General features: G+C 27.5%; 1 protein-coding gene across 1 annotated transcript in view; it reads right to left on the bottom strand.

Moving 5' to 3' along the window:
* Nucleotides 1–2,763: 2,763 nt before the first annotated feature.
* Nucleotides 2,764–18,984, bottom strand: part of LOC110282461 (uncharacterized) — a 62,371-nt gene continuing 46,150 nt past the window's right edge. Inside the window, exon 13 of the mRNA XM_071188238.1 lies at nucleotides 2,764–2,951. Within this exon, the coding sequence (XP_071044339.1) occupies nucleotides 2,764–2,951 (188 nt within the window). The remainder of the gene's footprint in view (nucleotides 2,952–18,984) is intronic.

Consider the following 18,984-nt stretch of genomic DNA (forward strand, 5'->3'; position numbering starts at 1 on the left):
ATCAAATTCAATATTAAATGATAAAAAAAATTCAAAAAAAATATTAAATATAAAAAATACAAAAAATTAATAAAATTTTTACCAGGATATTTTTTTTGAATCCTTGATTAAGTGATTTTAGATTCAATACATATCAGACTAATTTTTCTCTTACAATTCGTGCAAAAGAATTTACAGCAAAACAAACATTTTCAAAACTTGTTTACTTAACTGTTGAAAACATGCTTGCATAACTGTTTTTGCAAGTTACGAGATATCAATGATTGTTAAATCGTATTTCAGTAGTTTGTATAGTGAATTTTAAGTTGCTTTGTTATTAAGTTGCTTTGTTATGTGTTACTATTTTTATTCTAATTTCAACAGTTGTTAAGTAATGATTAGAAAAATGAATTTCAGAATTTTTCTTAATTTAAAAAATAATATTTGAATATAACATTACTTTCGTGTATGTCAGCGTGTTCACCAAATTACAGGCCATTTTATTATTTATTATTTAGTCTTCGAATTTCAAGGACATGGCATCACGAGTAAAAGAAAAATTTAATGCCCCATGAAGAAATTTTTGTAAATATATTTGTTAAATGTTATTAGTACCATCCCATTATCGAACACTTTTAAATTACGAAAACATTTATATTTGAGTGTTGATTTGGAAAAAAATTCCTACTTAGAAACATAACATAAACTACCCTTTTAAATTAATTGTTCATTAAATTTAAAATCTATACAAGAGCCATATATATTGAATATTAATATTTCCATTTAAAATAATTACTTTAGTTGTACACATTAGTCAACTTTTTCACCAAATGTAACTTTAATTATTAACTACTACTTAAAATAAATATATCTTTGAAGAGAAAATAAAGTATCATTTCAAAGAGAAATATAATGAAATATATTTATAAATAAAAAATTAAAAAAGTAAAAATTAATTGAGGAACATTTTTAATATAATATTTTTATTGTTCATTGAATCTTAAATTATACGAAGACTTTTTCTCCCAAATTACCCTTATTATTATTGACCGCTTCTTTTTCAAAGATAAATGACAAAGGAACAACTTTTAAGCTACTATTTAAGACCAGAAAAAAACTTTTTGTAACAGAAGTGCAAGTTCAAAAGAGCAAGTTTCCAAATTCATTTTGAAAACCCCTTTGTATTATGACATGTGTCAACAAAGTTAAACGTGCATTTTTGAATGCTTTTTCAATTCTTATTGTTCAAGTTTGAATTAGTTATAACAATGGTTGCAAGCCAAAACATATTCATAAAGATAATTTTTTAATCGACTTCTTGCAATTTCCATGCATTTGTTAAAAAAATGTAGTGTTGCATTAGTATTTATTCAAACAATATTAATTTCTTATGTTCTGCGTTTGATTGAAATAGGAGAAAAACAATGGTATTACTATATATCAGGCCACTTTTTCACCTGAGCTAACACTAAATTTCGAAAGTCATTCGTAAAATATTTCACAACCTAAGACAAAGTGTAAGATACGACTTAAAAGAGGGACATGAATATAAATGATTCATTTAAAAAAAAGTTTTTTTTGGTTAAGTTCTTAAGCTTCAGTTACATCGTTACATGTTATATCCATTTTAAATTATATTTTTATAGTCATATTTAGAAAAGCTTCTACTTATAAACACAGTGTATAATATTACTTTAGCGATGGATGCAAGCAAAAGTTATCAATTTTAAATAAAAGAATAAAAATAATAAGGGGGAGAGTTGGACAAAACGGGATTATTGTTTTTATTTACTATGGAAAATCTGTTAAAGAGAACCACACATTATTTTTTCATAGCTACATAACTCACTGAAGCACAGAAAAAATAAATTTAAACTATTTTTAATTATTGTGAAATAGAAAAAAAAATTATTTCCCAAACTGTTACATATCCCGTTTTAACATACCTGGGATGGGCAAAACGGGACAGGGTTACAATGTTTAATTTTTTATGTAAAATGAACTGAAAAACTTAATTAACTAACATAAAACTGTAAAGCAAAATTTCTTAAAATTGTATTCATGGGATTTTATTGCTTCTAACATTTTTATATAGACTGTTGTTTTATAATTAAGTATACAAAAATTATGATGGTACACATGTTCTTAAAGATTTTATGAGTTTTCAAACATGAAGGCTTATTCCGTAATTATCACTGTCGAGATGTGTCTGGTTCCCTTAAGAGGGATTTTTTAGCTATCCTTTCTTCAATTCTCTTGGTTCCTTCTTGCAGTTTAATCATCCTTTCTTTTTCTTCCATTTATAATTCATTTTTATGTGGAAATGATGTCATTACTACAGTTTTCATCGTTATCTTATCAGCCATTTTTCAGGGAGCGGTCCTTTTACTTGAGGTACAGATAGAACACACTTTGGAGAGATAGAGATGGGTAGCTTAGGTCGATAACAAGAGAGTTCTAATCTTTTCCACCCTGAGGATGCTGCAGATTGGTCTATTTCTACGATGTCCCTCGAAGATGTTGAAGGTTGCTCTTGGTCTTTGCTCACATCAGTCTGATGTCCAACACCAGGAAGTTCTTGCCGCAGGTCTGACGTTGGGTGACCAGTGGTGACAGAGGGTGCAAACAAGTAATTGGGAAGACGTCAGGATTGTAAGGACTTTTTCTGCCAGTTTTACTAAACCCTTTAACGGTAGTTTCTGAAACAGCTGCCAGTGACTAGGCTGCGTTGAGCAGTTTCGCAACCTCGTAAATTGTAACGCACCTACCTGGAAGGTTGAACAGTCACTTTCGAACTTCTTGTTCATAAAACGTGCTCAATGGAGACATGAAACTGACATCCAAGAGCTGAAGGCGATGAGTTGCATGTGGGGGGTGGATTAGGATGATTGCATTATTTCCTCTTGCCAAAGTTCCAACTTTTGGTGTGACTGTTATGTCCATCAAGCAGCAATAGCACTGGCTTCTTATGCCTAGGGTTGGAAAATTATATGAATTTTTAAAACCAAGCAATGAAGGTCTCCTCAGTGATCCAGCCGGCCTTATGATACACTGCAAATGATCCTGGAAAAGCATCATTCAGGAGTCTTGAGTTTTCCTTCATAGGAAATACAAGCCTAGGAAGGATGGACACCCCAGCTGCATTGATGAATGTTTCAACAGTAACCAAAACTCCTCGTTAGGCTGAAGACAAGCTACCCACTTGTTCTTTGCCTCGTAGACTCAACACTTTTGAAGGCATGTTTGGCATTGCTAGAACTCCTGTTTCATCAACATTATAAATATCATTTGAAGTAATCTTATGTTTACTTAATGGAGAATTCAAAAGTTCAAAAAACTGCTTAACTGCAGTGAGATTAAGCCTTTTTGCTCGGGCCATACTCGTTGGTTCTGGATTTCGGAGACTAAGTTTTTTTATGTCTGCCAAGAAATGAATACAACCAACCTTTTCCAGTCATTTTTTTTCATGTCCTAAAATTATGCTTTATACTGTTTCTCGCAGTTAACTCTACTGCTAGAATTCGTATGTCCGTCAGAGTTATACCAAATAATCTCTCTTCTAGAGCCAATACATGTTCATGCGTTTTTTCTTGTTCAGCATCGAATACAGTCTCATATTTGTCCTACTTTTTCACTGCTGCCAATTCAGGGGTCAATGTATTTGCACGAGCCTTTTTTTACCTGTCTTTCAATATAGTAGTAATAATATAGTTGAAGTAATAATAATATAGTAGAAGTAATAATAATATAGTAGAAGTAATAATAATATATTAACTAATAAATAGGTCGATAAAACAGGACATAAAAAAACTTTATCCCGTTTTATCCAACTCATAAGTGTCCCGTTTTGTCAAACTCCGACACTTTTCAAAACAAACATGGCTGCTGCTTAAACGTAAAAGAAATATCAGATATACTACACATGAGAATACTCGTTAATAAATGCTTCATCAAGTGTAATACTCACCGTAATTGTAATCCCATATATGTAGGCAGTACAATGTAAAAAACAACGCACGTAAATATAGAAAATGACAAAGAAAATAGAGTAGAAAAGTTCTGAGACCTACAACTTTCTATTAACTGGTAATCTCGAGATGGGACGCACTGAGAATGATATAATCACGGTCGAATAACAAGTTTCTGTCGTCGTCCGCTGGATAGCTGCAATAGTCTGGTCCCTAGGCGACGCATCCCGTTTTGTCCGACTATCCCGTTTCATCCAATTCTCCCCTAATTTATGTCCATTTTCTCTTATTTTTGAAATAAACTAAATTCACATTTTATTTTCAGTTATTATACCACGTTTTTAGCAAAACTAAACACGTATTTTGCTTATATTTTTTGAAAGAAATTAACTACTCAGAAGCAATAAGTACGTTAAATCTTGATGATTGACTCAAATTGCAAATATTTATCTGAAACAATTTAAATTTCTCCATAAGTTAATTTACAAAAAAGTTTTTCGCATAATTTTTTAATAACAAATTAGGCTACTTTTCACTTAGATTAACATTTCTTCTTGACTGTCATTTTTGGCAACAATATGTCTTTAAGGGAAAATATACAAATGATTGCAAAAAAATGTATGTAATAACGAATTCCCAATGGGCCACTGTTTTCTTAATTTTTCTTGCGTGATGCTTTTGAGCCAAAATTAAATTAGCAAGGTTAAATTAACTACTACTAGCAGAAATAAATATGTTGGGAGGTATTGTAAATCATTACATAATTGACCACTTTAACTCTCAAGTAAAATCTGTTTTCCCTCTCGAAAGTCTGGGTAAATTTAAAGCTTAAAGCTACTTAAATGATTCTAACACTGTTAAAAGTTATTTTAAGAAGTTAAAAATTATGAGATCCTAATTGTTTAATAAAGGTTTAGTGCTAATTTCTGCATCACATATTTATTGGGCAAATTTTTCAAAGTAAGTTCATATAAAGCATGGATTTGCTTAAACACTTTCAAGTTTAATAAATAAAGGTACTACGTAAAGATATACATAAATAGAATCTACTTATAAAAAAATATAGAGGTTTTATGGTGTTAATTTTCGAGTTTATGTTGTCAAATTTCAAGTTCTTGAGTTCTCATTGTGCCTTTTTCAAAATACTTTTGAACAAGGAATACGAGCTAGTTTGAATAGGCAAAAATACTTTTCTAGAGTCTTATTGAATAATTTAGTAGGGTGTGATTAATTTTACTTACCTAAGTACGAAAACAAGCATGGTATTAATTTATTAATGATTCTAAGGAACATTTGATTAAGCCAACTGATTATTAATGATTCTTAGTTACATTGAAGTTAACAAAAGAATGAATTTTCTTATAATTAGGAGCATTTTGCTGTCTTTTTTTTCATGCAGGAAACAGCATATTTTTCTTCGATCTAAGTTGCTATATAACTTGTAATTTCGTTTAATGGTATTTGTGAGGGTCCCTTTTAATTATTACTGAGGAATTCCCGTTTAAAAGATCAGTGCACGCTTTTCTATGAACGTTATTCAAATGAAATATTCATGATATTCTCTCTCCTTACAAGGGGTTATGATTCATATATGCAAACATTGCTTCAAAAGCTGAATTGATTTTTTTTACATCAATTATTTCTTTCGCTAACATAAAAACATATGTTAAGCTTTAACTGTTGTAGATTATTAAAATACTGAAGGTTCTAAAATAATTTAGATTGAATCAGACGTAATACGTATACGTGAGTTTCATAATTTTCATAATTTTTTTTTTTTTTTTTTTTTTTTTTTTATGTTTAAAAAATAATTTCGCATAGTTATTCTATTTAAGGTTTAAGACTTTGAAGCCTGCCTGAGATATTGTAAAAGCTTTTATATATGATTTGATTTAGGAAAATCGTAAAGATAATAATTGTTTATTCCGTCGAATAAAAATGTATGTTAAAATCTTTTTCTTAAATTATAAACAATATGTTTCTCTGAATTGCTAATGTTCTATATTCCTGTCACTGAAATAAATGCTTTTTAATTCTCTAAATTTTCCAGATAAAAAATAGAAGTAAGTCTTTGAAAGTTTTTTTTATCCTGAAATTGATTTCTTTTCTTTAGATTATTCACTTTTTGAAAAAATATTTTGAATGATAACTAAGGTCTTTTACACATATCTAAGGGATAGATGCCAGCACCAGAAATGGACATTTTCAGGAAATATGTGTTTTTAATGTTTTCAATATTTTCTGAAAAACTACTTTAACACTTGTGAGCTTACTTTATTAAAATATATTTGTTTATAAATATAAGGTTATCAGAACAAGATTAAACTATTGAAAGTTTTAAAAAATTATTACTGTAAAATGCGTTTGTACACCAATTATTAAATGCCTTTAAAATAGTTTCATGACAATATAAGTTCTTACGCAAATTATATTTAAAATAAATTGTATATAAAATCCATTTACGGATGTCAAAATCATAATTTCTTGAACTAAAAAATTTTAATATAAATAATTGTTTTAATCAATATGATGAAAAATAAATTGTAATATTAAACAAAATGCATACATTCAAAATAAATTGCTAGAGTATACAGGAATTTCAGAAGCCATTTTTCTTTAAATAGTGCTAAAGAACAAATATATGTTTGTTCTCGAACATTATGCGCGAAAAAATGCAACCAAATTATAAAAACTTTTAATACATAACATCAAAGCCGCAATGTTACAGTAATTTAGGCCCTCGTTACTATTAAGAATTGGCGTTCTTCCCAGGAGGTAGCCTGCCCCCCCCACACACACTTTCGGATCAATGGGTACCAGCCATTGATTTGATTCGATGGGTATGTACTAGGTAGTCGGTACGCAAAGCTGACTACATTACTCACCATCATGCACTTGGTCACAAAGTTATGTGGTCTTTAAAGTTATGTGGTCTTTAAACTTATGTGGTCCATATCTTAAACAGACATTTTGGGAATATTTTATTTTAAAAAAAAGTTAAAATTAAATATGATGTGTAAGTTTAAAAGGATATATTTTATATTAAATCCAATATCTATTTTCTCTTGAATTCAAACCTTGATTTGTTTTTAAACATACAAATTAAGTTCACTGAAAAAGTATGAGAAACTACACCTAACTTAAAAAAAAGTAAACATACTTTGAAAAGTATAAAGAAATATACGTAGATTGAATTATCTAATTCAGAAAGACGTTATACTCGTTACATTAATTCAGTTTTAATGATTAAAATATTGTAAGCAAGTCTGGTACTTTCTTAGAACTGAGGAATAAAATACAGGATTTATAGTATCTCCAAGTGGAATCTCCAATTGGAAGGAACTCTATAAGAAAACTTCGAGCCGGCGAGTTTTCGAGATAACAACTTCAGAACTAAATATGTTCTAAAAAGTAGAAAAATATATTCTAAAAAATATTGCTCTAAGAAGTAGAGACATGGAACGCAAGAATAATTAATAGTAAATATGTGATAATAGTTGACTGTAAGTCATAAAACAACAGTGATAATTTTATTTTCATAAGTAAGACAAAAATAAATACGCATTAAATAGAAAAGAATTTGTTTACAATAAATTTATATTGTGTTTTTTCTGGAAAAATTCAATTTCTATTTCAAAAAAAAATGCTCTAACAAGGACTTGAGAAGAAACTCTTCGTCTTAGGAATTCAAATTAATATTAGGTGGATATATAATGTTAAGAGCAAAATATTTTGATATAACAAGGTTATCGAAGATATCGAAGTTCAAGATACCGAGAGTATACTGTACTTTAGAAGTTATTCATTGTTTTGCGCCTGACTAGAAGTAACTTTTTTGCTGCCTCTGTTTCCTAAATGCTATATTTAAATAATGTGCATCACTTAAATAATGTATTTAAATGCAATATTTTTATATGAAAAATATTTATAATTGATAGCATTTGTAATTGCCTATGTTTAAGAAATTTCAAAAGTTTCAATTTAATACAAGTTGAAAAATTACAAAGAATTCACGATGTCATGATGATTGTTTTTTCATTACAGACAACATTTATGGATGCGAATGCAGTTTAATGTACCGTGAGCAAAATAAAAATAATGGCCACACTGAATAACTTTCGATTTAAGAATTGGATCTTTAGGTTCTAGTGGTCAAATTTAAAAAATCAAATCTTAATGGTAATAATAAATCAAATATTCTAATTAATTATTGCAGACGATATTTTAAGTTAAGATACAAAAACGTGCTTTTTTTTTTCAATAAACATAATTTTTGCTGGCGGAGTTGGATCTTTAACCCCCAAAATATATGAGTAGCAACAATCTGGGATATATGGTCCCCACAGTTTGGTCAGCAAAGCGGTTCAGTGTTTGAATCCTTTAATATTAATTTTACTTTATACGTATTTCACCACATCTGGACAACTTTTTAAGCGTATTGAAACATTTCTGCACGCAATTCTAAAATTTGTTTATCCAAAGATGCAAAAAATAACTATCAGAAAATACTTATTATTTCTTTTATTATTGTATTTAACAATAATCGAAAAAAGGTTTTAATTGTAAGATATACAATTTTTGCGTCGTTTTATAGAGTGAAATATTACAATACTTAATACCAAACGGAGAGCGAATTAGATCGAATAGTTCCCGAAAAATTCAATTTTAAAAAATATTAGCTTTTTTAAATTAAATTTTTCATGAACTATTCGTGCTATTATGCTTATACTTTAATAATTCAATAAATTAATAAAGTTGAATCGTAATAAAAAGTTTTGAAAATTTATATAAGCTGTAGTTTCTTCTAGAGATGTATAATATGAGAATCACTATAGCCAATTTTATTTTGAGAATCTAGTTCTATTTATGTTATAATTAAGAAGCTACTTTTAGAAAAGAAAAAAAGCATGCAGGTTATACGAAGCATTCCTAGTAATAAATATTGTGTTCGTAACCAATAACCTTTTATACAAGAAAGGTTATATACACAATAGAAATAGTTTTCTCGAAACAAATTCTCCCACTTCCCTTTGTAACAGTTTCCTTCCATTTATCAAACACAACTTTTGTCATGATTTCTTTGAGTGAGTGAAACGTGCATTTGTCATATAGTGATTCAAGCAGAGCTTTTCATTTCGTTCCCATAAACTCTTTCAAGAGATATGCGATCTACTCGATTACTATTTTCTAAAATTTACTTATTTCAAAAGTAACCATTATTAGAAGAATTATACTTTAAAGAGACTTAAATATTATTATTTATTAATTATAAAAATCATTTATAAATTATTTACTTTTCTAAAACTTCTAAAGAAAATTAATTTCATTACCCCTTTGCATTTCTAATTTCATAATGCACATGCGTTTGCTACTGTTTTTTTTTTTTTTTTAAAATAAAGAAAATAGTAAAATAAAGAAAGGGAACTATGCAAGTATTTTCAAATCAAGTTTTTGAAATGTGGAGACAGAGAATTTATTCGAATCATAAGGATTAAGTTTTGTTAGACTTTTTCTTAAAATTCTGAAAGTTTCTTTTAATTCTAACTTTTATAAGTAATAGATTAAGTTTAGATTATAAAATTGTTTTTTTAAAAAGCTTTTCGCAACTGTAAGAAGCTCTTCTATTTATTCGTTTAGCCAAATCTTAATTCATCCTACATTATATTACTGTGTTTTGTTTCATCACCACCTTTTATTTATTATAAACAGTATTTTATTAGGAATTAATTAATCTATTACGAAGATTGATAAAATTCAGCATAGCTTTAGTCTTAGCGCATATTATTTTATCGAAAATTAAACTTGAATATCAAAACGAAACAAATAGTTAGATAATAGTGTTTAAATGAACTGAATGCTAATATTTATAGTCAGGCTTTCTTGTACATTGTTAATTCATGCAAAACATATAATCCCATTAGCAATCTAACCTAAATATAAAATCATCAAAACAATTCTCAGTACATGGTTTATTTTAGGCATTAAAATAAAGCATGAAATAATTCTGTTCCAAACAATAGAAAAGCACCATCTATCAAAGATTAAAAACTTTTTGAAAAACAATTGTTCTTTTAATCATAAAATGCTGTAATGAAAAAAAAAATACTAATCCTGAAAAATGGCTTAGTCTACGGAGTCATTTATAATTTAAACTCTAAATTCTTTTCTTTTTCGTTTTTTTTTATATAAGTGTCAGCTTAAACATTGTAAATGTAAGAGGTAATAGATGGAAAAAAAATGATATTCGGTAATTGAACGTTTGCTTGACGTTTATTAAGCAAAGTATTGTTTCTAATTTTTTTTTGTTTTTCCGTTTCAGTTAGTTTTTAATTAAATTGTATGGAATTTAAAACATATTATTCTCTAAAGGTTTTTTTTCTTTTAAAATATCCTGTATTTTAGCGTATATTTAATTTTAAGATATCAAAATACTTTTTGACAGATAATAAACATTTTAAGTATATTTTTCTAGTGTGGAAACATTACTCCATAAAGTTAGTTTGCAAAAATTTCAAAAAATAAATAAATAAATAAATAAAATAACTGAATAATTTAGTTACATAATTTGAGTGAATAATTAATTACTTACAATGAACCTAACGAATTATGACATAATTGCAAAAGAATAAAATAAATTAGTTTTTTTTAAGTTTAAATAAATTATTCGTTCGACATTCTTATTATATATGGTACACATTTTAAAACCCTTTAACAGTTCAGATTTTTTTGTTCATTTAACAAGCACTAAAACCTTGCACATTATTTATATTATAACTTCTTAACATTATTATCTTATCTTTCAATATTTATTTAAACTAGTTGAATTAGAAAAAGTTTTGTTTGAAAATGAATCCCATTTTACTTTAATTGATATTTTTCACCCGTAACAAGAATCAATGCTTCTTTTGATAACTTATAAAATTCTAATGACTCTTTCAGCATAAAATATGGATGAAAGTTTCTATGCTTTAATCATTTTTTATTTAAAATTTTGCATAGTGATAATTCAGCAAAGAATTTAAATATTTGAAATATTTCAATGTTTACATTAAAACGAAAAACATAGAATTTCGATCAAATTTTAAACTATGCACATTTAAAGGATAAATACGAGATTTAAACGAAACCTGATTGAATAATTTATGAGCAAAAACATTTTAAATAGAATAAAATTTTAAATATTAAAAATTTTTAAATGAAATAAAATTTTAAATTACAATTTTTCAGCCATATTTGAATCTTTTCAATTCAAAAGAATATTCTCTTCTTCTCTTTTTAAAACTCTTTCAAATATGATATTTTGTTATTTAACATTTTCAGGATGAAAAATTGCATATTTTGAAAGTCAAAACGTTTTAGACCGTTATTAAATGAAATAATTAAAAATAATAAATAATTTTTAAAATATTATCTTTTACGGAATATTACTTTTGTATAAGCAAATTTTATAGTTGAGTGCAAAATATATTTGCTTCAAAACTTATATGCCGAAATATGACGAGAAACGAAACAAGTGAAATTAACATCATGGAACCAAATTTATCTTCAACTCTCGAAACTTTTGGGGCCATATTTTCCAAATTGCAATTCCATCCATATTATAATGGTCATGAATCCAAATCAGTCGAAAGAAGCTTTCCTTATTCAATACGTTTATATATCTGATTTTTTTTACTTAAAATATTATTTGAATATTTAAAATTGGATCTTAGCCTGTGCAAGTCAGATCATCACATCAAATATATTTCAGGGTTTTCATTTTTTGCTAACGCTTGCTGTACTTAATGCTTAGAAATATTTTATTTTACCAGATTTATAAATTATCATATATTCTGAAATATTATGTAGTTGTTTACCGCTTAGCAAATCTGAGTTTTGTAAGAAAATTTTCATATCTGCACCCACCTTGAAAATAAAATAGAGTTATCTGCAAACCGTTATGCTGTGCAGTAATGCTCTAATACTTTAAAAAAAGCAAATTTAGGAAAAATAAGCAAAAATTAGAATGATATAATTCAATCATATTTTAAAGTTCATGAAATTTTTATACGCTTACATTACTTACTTTTTTTTAATGTTCGTTCTAAAATGTCATTTCCAACAGAATTTTGATGTGTTCCATTTTTTGTCATATATTCTGAAATGTATTTGTACTTTATTAATTAATTTTTTCACGACGTTTAATCCTTAACACAGGGAATTTGAAGGCGTCTTATGTGGCTAACCTTTAATATTCGTGTTCTATATTTTGATTGCCGGTTTATTCTATTGAAATTTGCTATCACACATTACGACTAAAAGAATCTTAGATATGCACAAGCAGAAATTGATCTGTTTTGCAACTTATTACACTAGTTTTTATAACTATGTTTAATTTCATTATGGTTTTGAGATCAAAATTGCATTTTAATATTTTATAATATCATTAAAATATTTATATATACATGCATACGTACCTACATGCATACATACATACAGAGTTTTTATCCTTACAATATCACCTTATTTAATGCAACCTAATATTTAATCATTTTTATTGTTAAATTAAATGACAAGTTTATTAATATATTCCAAAGATTCAGTCTATACTGTATTTTTCCTATTAATGCTATATGATAAGTCATTGTTTTAAACCTTGCTTTGTTTGACCATCGCAAACTTTCTCAAACTTCTTTTGGGAAAATAGGAAAGTTAAACAGGAATCGTATAGCCTTATAGAATTTAAATCCATAACAGTCTTTATATCACGCTTCAGAAAAGTTTCGGTATTTACTATTATATTCCTTTTTGTTTTGAAATAAGGGATTAATTTTTCTATAAACTTGTTCTTTATCACGTCAATAACCATTTTTAACTAAAACTAATTTGTTTTAATAAGCTAGTTAATTTTTGACTTTATTGATCAGAAATAATTCAATTCCTTAAAGTAATGTATATCTACTGTTGGAAATATTATACGTGATTTTCCACTGGTGATTTTTCTCCATATTTAGCAAAAATATCAAGACCACAAATTTAACTTTTAAAAACATATTTTTTCTTATCCTATAACTCAAAATCATGAAGAAAGGTAACAAAAAATTATTGTAATGAAAGAAATTATTTTAGCTTTATTAACTGGGAATAATTATTTCTTACTTATTTATATTTTATTTTACTACGTACGAAGATTGGGCATTCAGTTTGTGTTAAATAACTACATTTCCTGTTTTTAAATTTATTTAAAAGTATTTTGAACAAAATTTTCTTTTTTTTATGATTTGAATTTAATGGTTTTCTGGAAAAAATGCAATCTGTTATCACTTCTCTAATTTCTTTACATTTAAATTCGTTGGTTGGTTGGTGTCGTATCCTCTATAGAATCATATTTCATGGTGTGCTTGAATAGTTTTTGTTATTTCTATGGCATTAAAAGAATACAAATCCTCTTCTGTGGGGTAGTTTAAAAGGTGAAGGCCTGCAGCGACTGCAGGGCAGTTAAAAACATGATATGGTGTCAGTTCCACATTAAGACAGTTTTTCATGTTTTTATGATGTTTTGTTCTTAGTCTGATGAGAGTAGTGGCTGTCTTCCTATCGATGTCAAGATTAGTTATTTTTAAATTCGTTAAACACCGGAATTTATTACTAATGATTAATATCTTTAAAAAAATGACAAGTGTTGTTTTTAAATAAGTGTTTTTTTTGAATCTTTAACTTAGCTTTTATTGACATAAAATATTTATATTTTAATTCTAAAAATTGACCTGTCTTTAATAAATGAGATTCTTAAGAGTCTAACTGCAACAAATTTGTATTGAAAACTAACAAATTTCTTAACCAAATTAAAGTAACGAGATCAAATGATGTTAAGGCCTGTACCTGACTTAACAGACCAGAGAAAAGAAGAGAAAAGAAGAAAGGACCCAAACAATTGAGAGGATAAATTTAGGGAGCCTAAATGCCTCGTGCTAAATTATTAGTATAATACAGTGTATCTCAGTATTTTCTACTCCACTTTGACACGAAATAAATAAGAAAGTGTAATATTGTTGCTTGTACAGGTATATGTCACGGCCACAAATGATTATTTATTCGTTTATTTTTTTTTCTTTTCCTTTTTCTTTTTTTAAGTGAAGTCTTACGTTGTTTGTGGGATAAATAAATTATATTCTTATTACCTCAAGAGTTTTCTATAACATCTAAGGGAATTCTTATCTAACAGAGTATTTTATTTCATAAATTAATCCTGTTCTTGCAGAATAATACGCATTTTTATAGGACTTTAATGCGCAAAATATTTAAACCAAACACGGAGACTCTATAACTTTTCTCCACACATCAACCCCAAACCACCTCAGGTAAACCTATATAAAATGCAGAAAGGCAAATTAAATTATTAAATCACACAGCAATTTTATTTTGCTGCCAATTGAAGATAGAGGAAAAAAAGCACTATTTCTATCTTGTTTTGCTTTAATTTCTGCATAGAAATGAGGTATGTCTTAGAATTTGGTGCCCACAGAAAGCGGAATACAACAAGGCGCAACGTGTTTGCTATCATTGCCTAGTATGCATTGGAACCTTTTAGTCAGGTTTTGTGAGAGTTTTGCGATTATTTAGAATTTGGGTAATGATTCAAAAGGAAATTAATAAACATTTTATTCCATATAAATCGGTCATTATTATTAAGTATGTGTATAATATAAGGGCACATTGTATATATATAGTTGTAGAGATAATAATTGTTTATTCCCATAAACAAAAAAGCATGTTAAAAGCTTTTCTTTTAAAGCAAAAACAACATATTTCTCTGAATTGCTTATGTTCTACATTCCAGTCTCTGAAATAAATACTTTCTCGTTATTATAGTTTTTACTTACCAGTTAATAAATGAATGTCTTTTCCAAACTTTTCCATGGTTTTTATCGGCAGCTTGATTCACTATTAACATCTGCTGATTTTAACATTTTGCTTGTAGTCATTTTCTTGTCGATTTTATGTCACGTGATAAAGAGCTGTAAGCTCAACGGATAACAGTAGAAAATGCTTGGATATTAAATTTTAGTTTTCAAAAATTAAATAAGGGTGGATCCTAGAGTTGCCGACCCCGCGACAATTTTTTTAAAAATGTCGCCAAGCAAACTCGCCAAACTAGGTTTCCAGAAGACATTTCGGGGAGATTATTTTGAACGTCCAATCACACCACCATATTTCTTAAACCTGATTGGTTATTTGATATGTATTGCTACGCGAAAGGTGGATTTCATAAGAAAAGAGGTAAAAGGGTTTATATTTTCGTTTTTGATCTCTTGCTGTTAGAAACATTGTTATTGTTTTATTTTTCAACCGCTATTTCAATTATTTCCATTATTATTTCATTTTTTAATTTTTTCTGTGCTGTACCGGTTAAAAATGGGGTTTGATTTTTTTTTTAAATAATTTTTTTGCTAATCAAAATGGAACGTTTATCCATGCAATAACAGCTCATTTGGCGAGATTTCAAAAAGTTGCCAAGAAGTGGGTTTATTCTAGGATTTTACCTTCAATAAGCTTGTCCAACTCATAGATTTCACGATTAATCAAAATAAAACCTAATTAGTTCAACTGAAAAAGTTATGTTGATCTTAGTTAAATGTTTGGCCTAAATAATTACATAGCGATTGTCCGCACAAAACCAACTATCTTGATAATCAGAAAGATGAAATTATCTCACGGTACTTGCATTCCATATTTATTTCTTTTGCTTTTTCCATTTTTATTAAAATTCAATTACTGTTATAAAAGTCTTCTAATGCTAAAATACTGGAATAATTAAATTTTAATCCGTGAAACAAATGTTAAAATAAATTTTCTTTTATCTTGCATCTGTTATATTCTGGTATCGTTTACAATTAAAATTAATTACTGCTTTATTATAACTTTTCACAGCTTTTATTACTATTCCTTACTTAAAATAATTAATGCATTACTTTACAGAGCACTTACACATATAAAGTAAACAGACACACAAAGGGAAAATGTACGCAAAATTACTCCTCTGTAATTAATATGATACAACTTACAATGTTGCCAAAAAATCAAAACATTTTTAAAAACAATTCAATTATAACATTTAGTTAAATTTGAACGCACTTCAAAACTTACCGAAAAATGAAAGAACTGGCTTAAAATAAACATTTCTAATTTAAAAACTGTCTCATCTTTGTACTCATTACACTTAATTTCAATATAGCAGAAATAAACCCAGTAGTAAGGTAAAGGATGAAAAAGTATTTACTAATTTAAGGACGAAAGAAAAAATAATGAAAATCATGAAAAATAAAATGCACCACCTCTTACAGTAATCAGTGATATGGAAAACGTTACAACGTTTTTGATAAAACGTTACAACATTTTTGGTGATTAAACATTCGAAGAGTTAAGACTTAATTGCGTCAGTGTCCTTTGCACAGAAAATAGAAAAAATTTTAAAAAAAGGAATAATTAATAACGAAAAATGAGATTGAAAATTAATTAAATATCTTAAAAAGGCAGTTACTAATAACAAACTTAAATTAATTACTTCTAAAGATTCTTTCTTCAGAAATTGATATTTTTAGCGCGACATTTGATGTCAACCATAAACGTACAAAAATATTTAATCTTTTCTTAGCAGAGCAAGATCTAATCAATTTAGTGTAATTTTAAATATAAAAATTATACTTGCATTTAGTTTATAGTTTGTAGAAAAAAAGCTCTACTGTTTGAGTTGCATTTTTTCAGAAACTTTAATCATATTTGCGAATTTATGTCTTTATGTTTTTGCGAAGTTATGTTTTGTATTTTATCAAGTACAAATTATAATTGCAGTCAGCCAAAGGTCAGATGGAGTCAGCTGATTAAAAAATGCTGATTAAAAAGTTAATTGCATGTTTTTTTTATCAGATTATAAACTAGTATACATATTTCATCTTGTTTTTCGCTACGTAAAATCTTGCGAGAAATAAATATTTCATAAAGTCTACTATCAAAACTATCCATAGTCTTTAGAATTTAAGAGCAATAGTAATTTTCTTTGGAATTACGTTAAAAAATTTTATGAAATTTATTACAAAATTTCATAAAATTATGAACTTTATTACAAAAGGAATTGTGCGAAAAGTGCTTAGAAAATCAAATTTACTTTTCTACATGTTGGTCCTAAATCCAAAAGATAGTGTAACTTTTATGTCATAAAACCTAAAAAACAAATAAAAAAGCCTGACAAATATTAAATATAGATTACAAAAAATGCTGATGTAAGCTTCAAAAATCATATAATTTTTTTCTAAAAAACACAAACAAAGAAGGCCAAAGTCCTTATTTTTAGTCTGTACCGGGCATGCGAACGGAGAAAGAAACGTTTTTCAAAGATCGCCCCCTTAGAAAGCATGCATTCTTTCGGAAGCAGGTAATTTTTGCTGTTAAGTCTAATTTCATTTTAAAAAAAAATCGCGTAAAACCATTACTGCAATTAGATATGCTGAAATTTACAATTTATCATTGTTAGTAAATAAATACAGTAATAAAAGGTCCTCGATATTTAAAAGAAAAAGAAACAAAGTAAGATCTAACTCAAAACATGCAAAATACTCTCAGAAAACACTATCCTATACTTCATATCATGAGGCACTTGCTTATGGCTCGCATGCAAGCGCATACAAAGAAAAATATAAAAGAAAAAGTCCCGATTTTAACAAAATTATAATTTCACGTCTTCTGACAAGTATTTAAATAAAAATTCATACAAATATGGTCAGCTTTTTTTTTTAAATAATATTTTTTTCAGCTTGAAAGAAAATGTAGTGAAAACTAAGTGAATCGAATTTTGATTGAGACTTATCAAATAATTGGGATTTCTCGATGGAAGACCTTATTTTAGTTTGTCTTAGCAACTTGACAACAATTTCTAATTTCTCTAAGTCCTTAGGTTTCACTGATCTCAGTAAAAATGGGTATTGGCTGACAATGCATTTATCTGTTTTGGGAAAGAAAGAAGGTTGTAAGTACATTTGGCAACACATAGTTTGAAGATATATTTTTGAAAATTTGTGGTTCTTCAGAAAATCAACAAGTTACGAATGCGATTTCTACGATGTCAGCATTTTTGGTGAGTGTGTGGATATATATAAATTTCTCTAATCGGAAGCTGTTGGACTGAAAATGAAAGTAAGTCATAATCATTTTACCACGTTTATATAAACTTGCCTTCGTGTATGTCTGTCCGGGGGGAATTTTGTAATCGATTTTAAACTAACTTCCCGACTAGCTACAAACTTCAAATTTAGCACACAGTTCAGAATTGGATGACAATGCATGAAAATGAAGAGAAAAAAGACATGCAAAGTAAAATAAAATTAAAATTAAAAAAAAAAAATTTCGAGATTGTCTTTTGTTGTCGATTCCATTATTTCAAATTATTACGTGTCAGGTGAAAAGATTTTTGTTGTCGGAGTATTTTTATTGGCTGAAAAATCACGTGGTAGGATCCAGTTTTTCCTCATTCATTTCCGTTTTGGCTGTCATCAGCATAAAACTAATGAAAGTCGTAAAGGTATTGTTTTTCTATAAAGATTTTTGTATCCCTAATTTAAAATATAAGTTCTATTACTATAGTAGTGGTCTTGTAGTAGTCTTCACTACTCTTGACTAAGAAAAATAATCTAAATAAAAACATATATTTTTAAAAACCACTTTTTTTGTAGTGAAGAATAATAATTAGAAAATAATAATTTTTTAAAAATATAAGATAAAAATTAAAAATTAAAAAAATCATAGTTTAAAATAAAAAAATTCAAAATAAAAAGTAATATTTTTGAAAACCACGTTTTAGTAGTGGAGAATAATAATTAAGAAAAAAATTGAAAAACGAAAAACGTGGGGCGCATGAAATACATAACAGTACATATACACATACATATACACATTTTCTTACTCATACACATGCACAGCCACATATACATCCACATACATATGCATATACAAAAGCATATTCCACATCCACATTCAGATACAATTACAATTACTGATATACATA

The sequence above is a fragment of the Parasteatoda tepidariorum genome, chromosome 2, assembly GCF_043381705.1.
Source record: "Parasteatoda tepidariorum isolate YZ-2023 chromosome 2, CAS_Ptep_4.0, whole genome shotgun sequence".
NCBI classification, from domain to species: domain Eukaryota; kingdom Metazoa; phylum Arthropoda; class Arachnida; order Araneae; family Theridiidae; genus Parasteatoda; species Parasteatoda tepidariorum.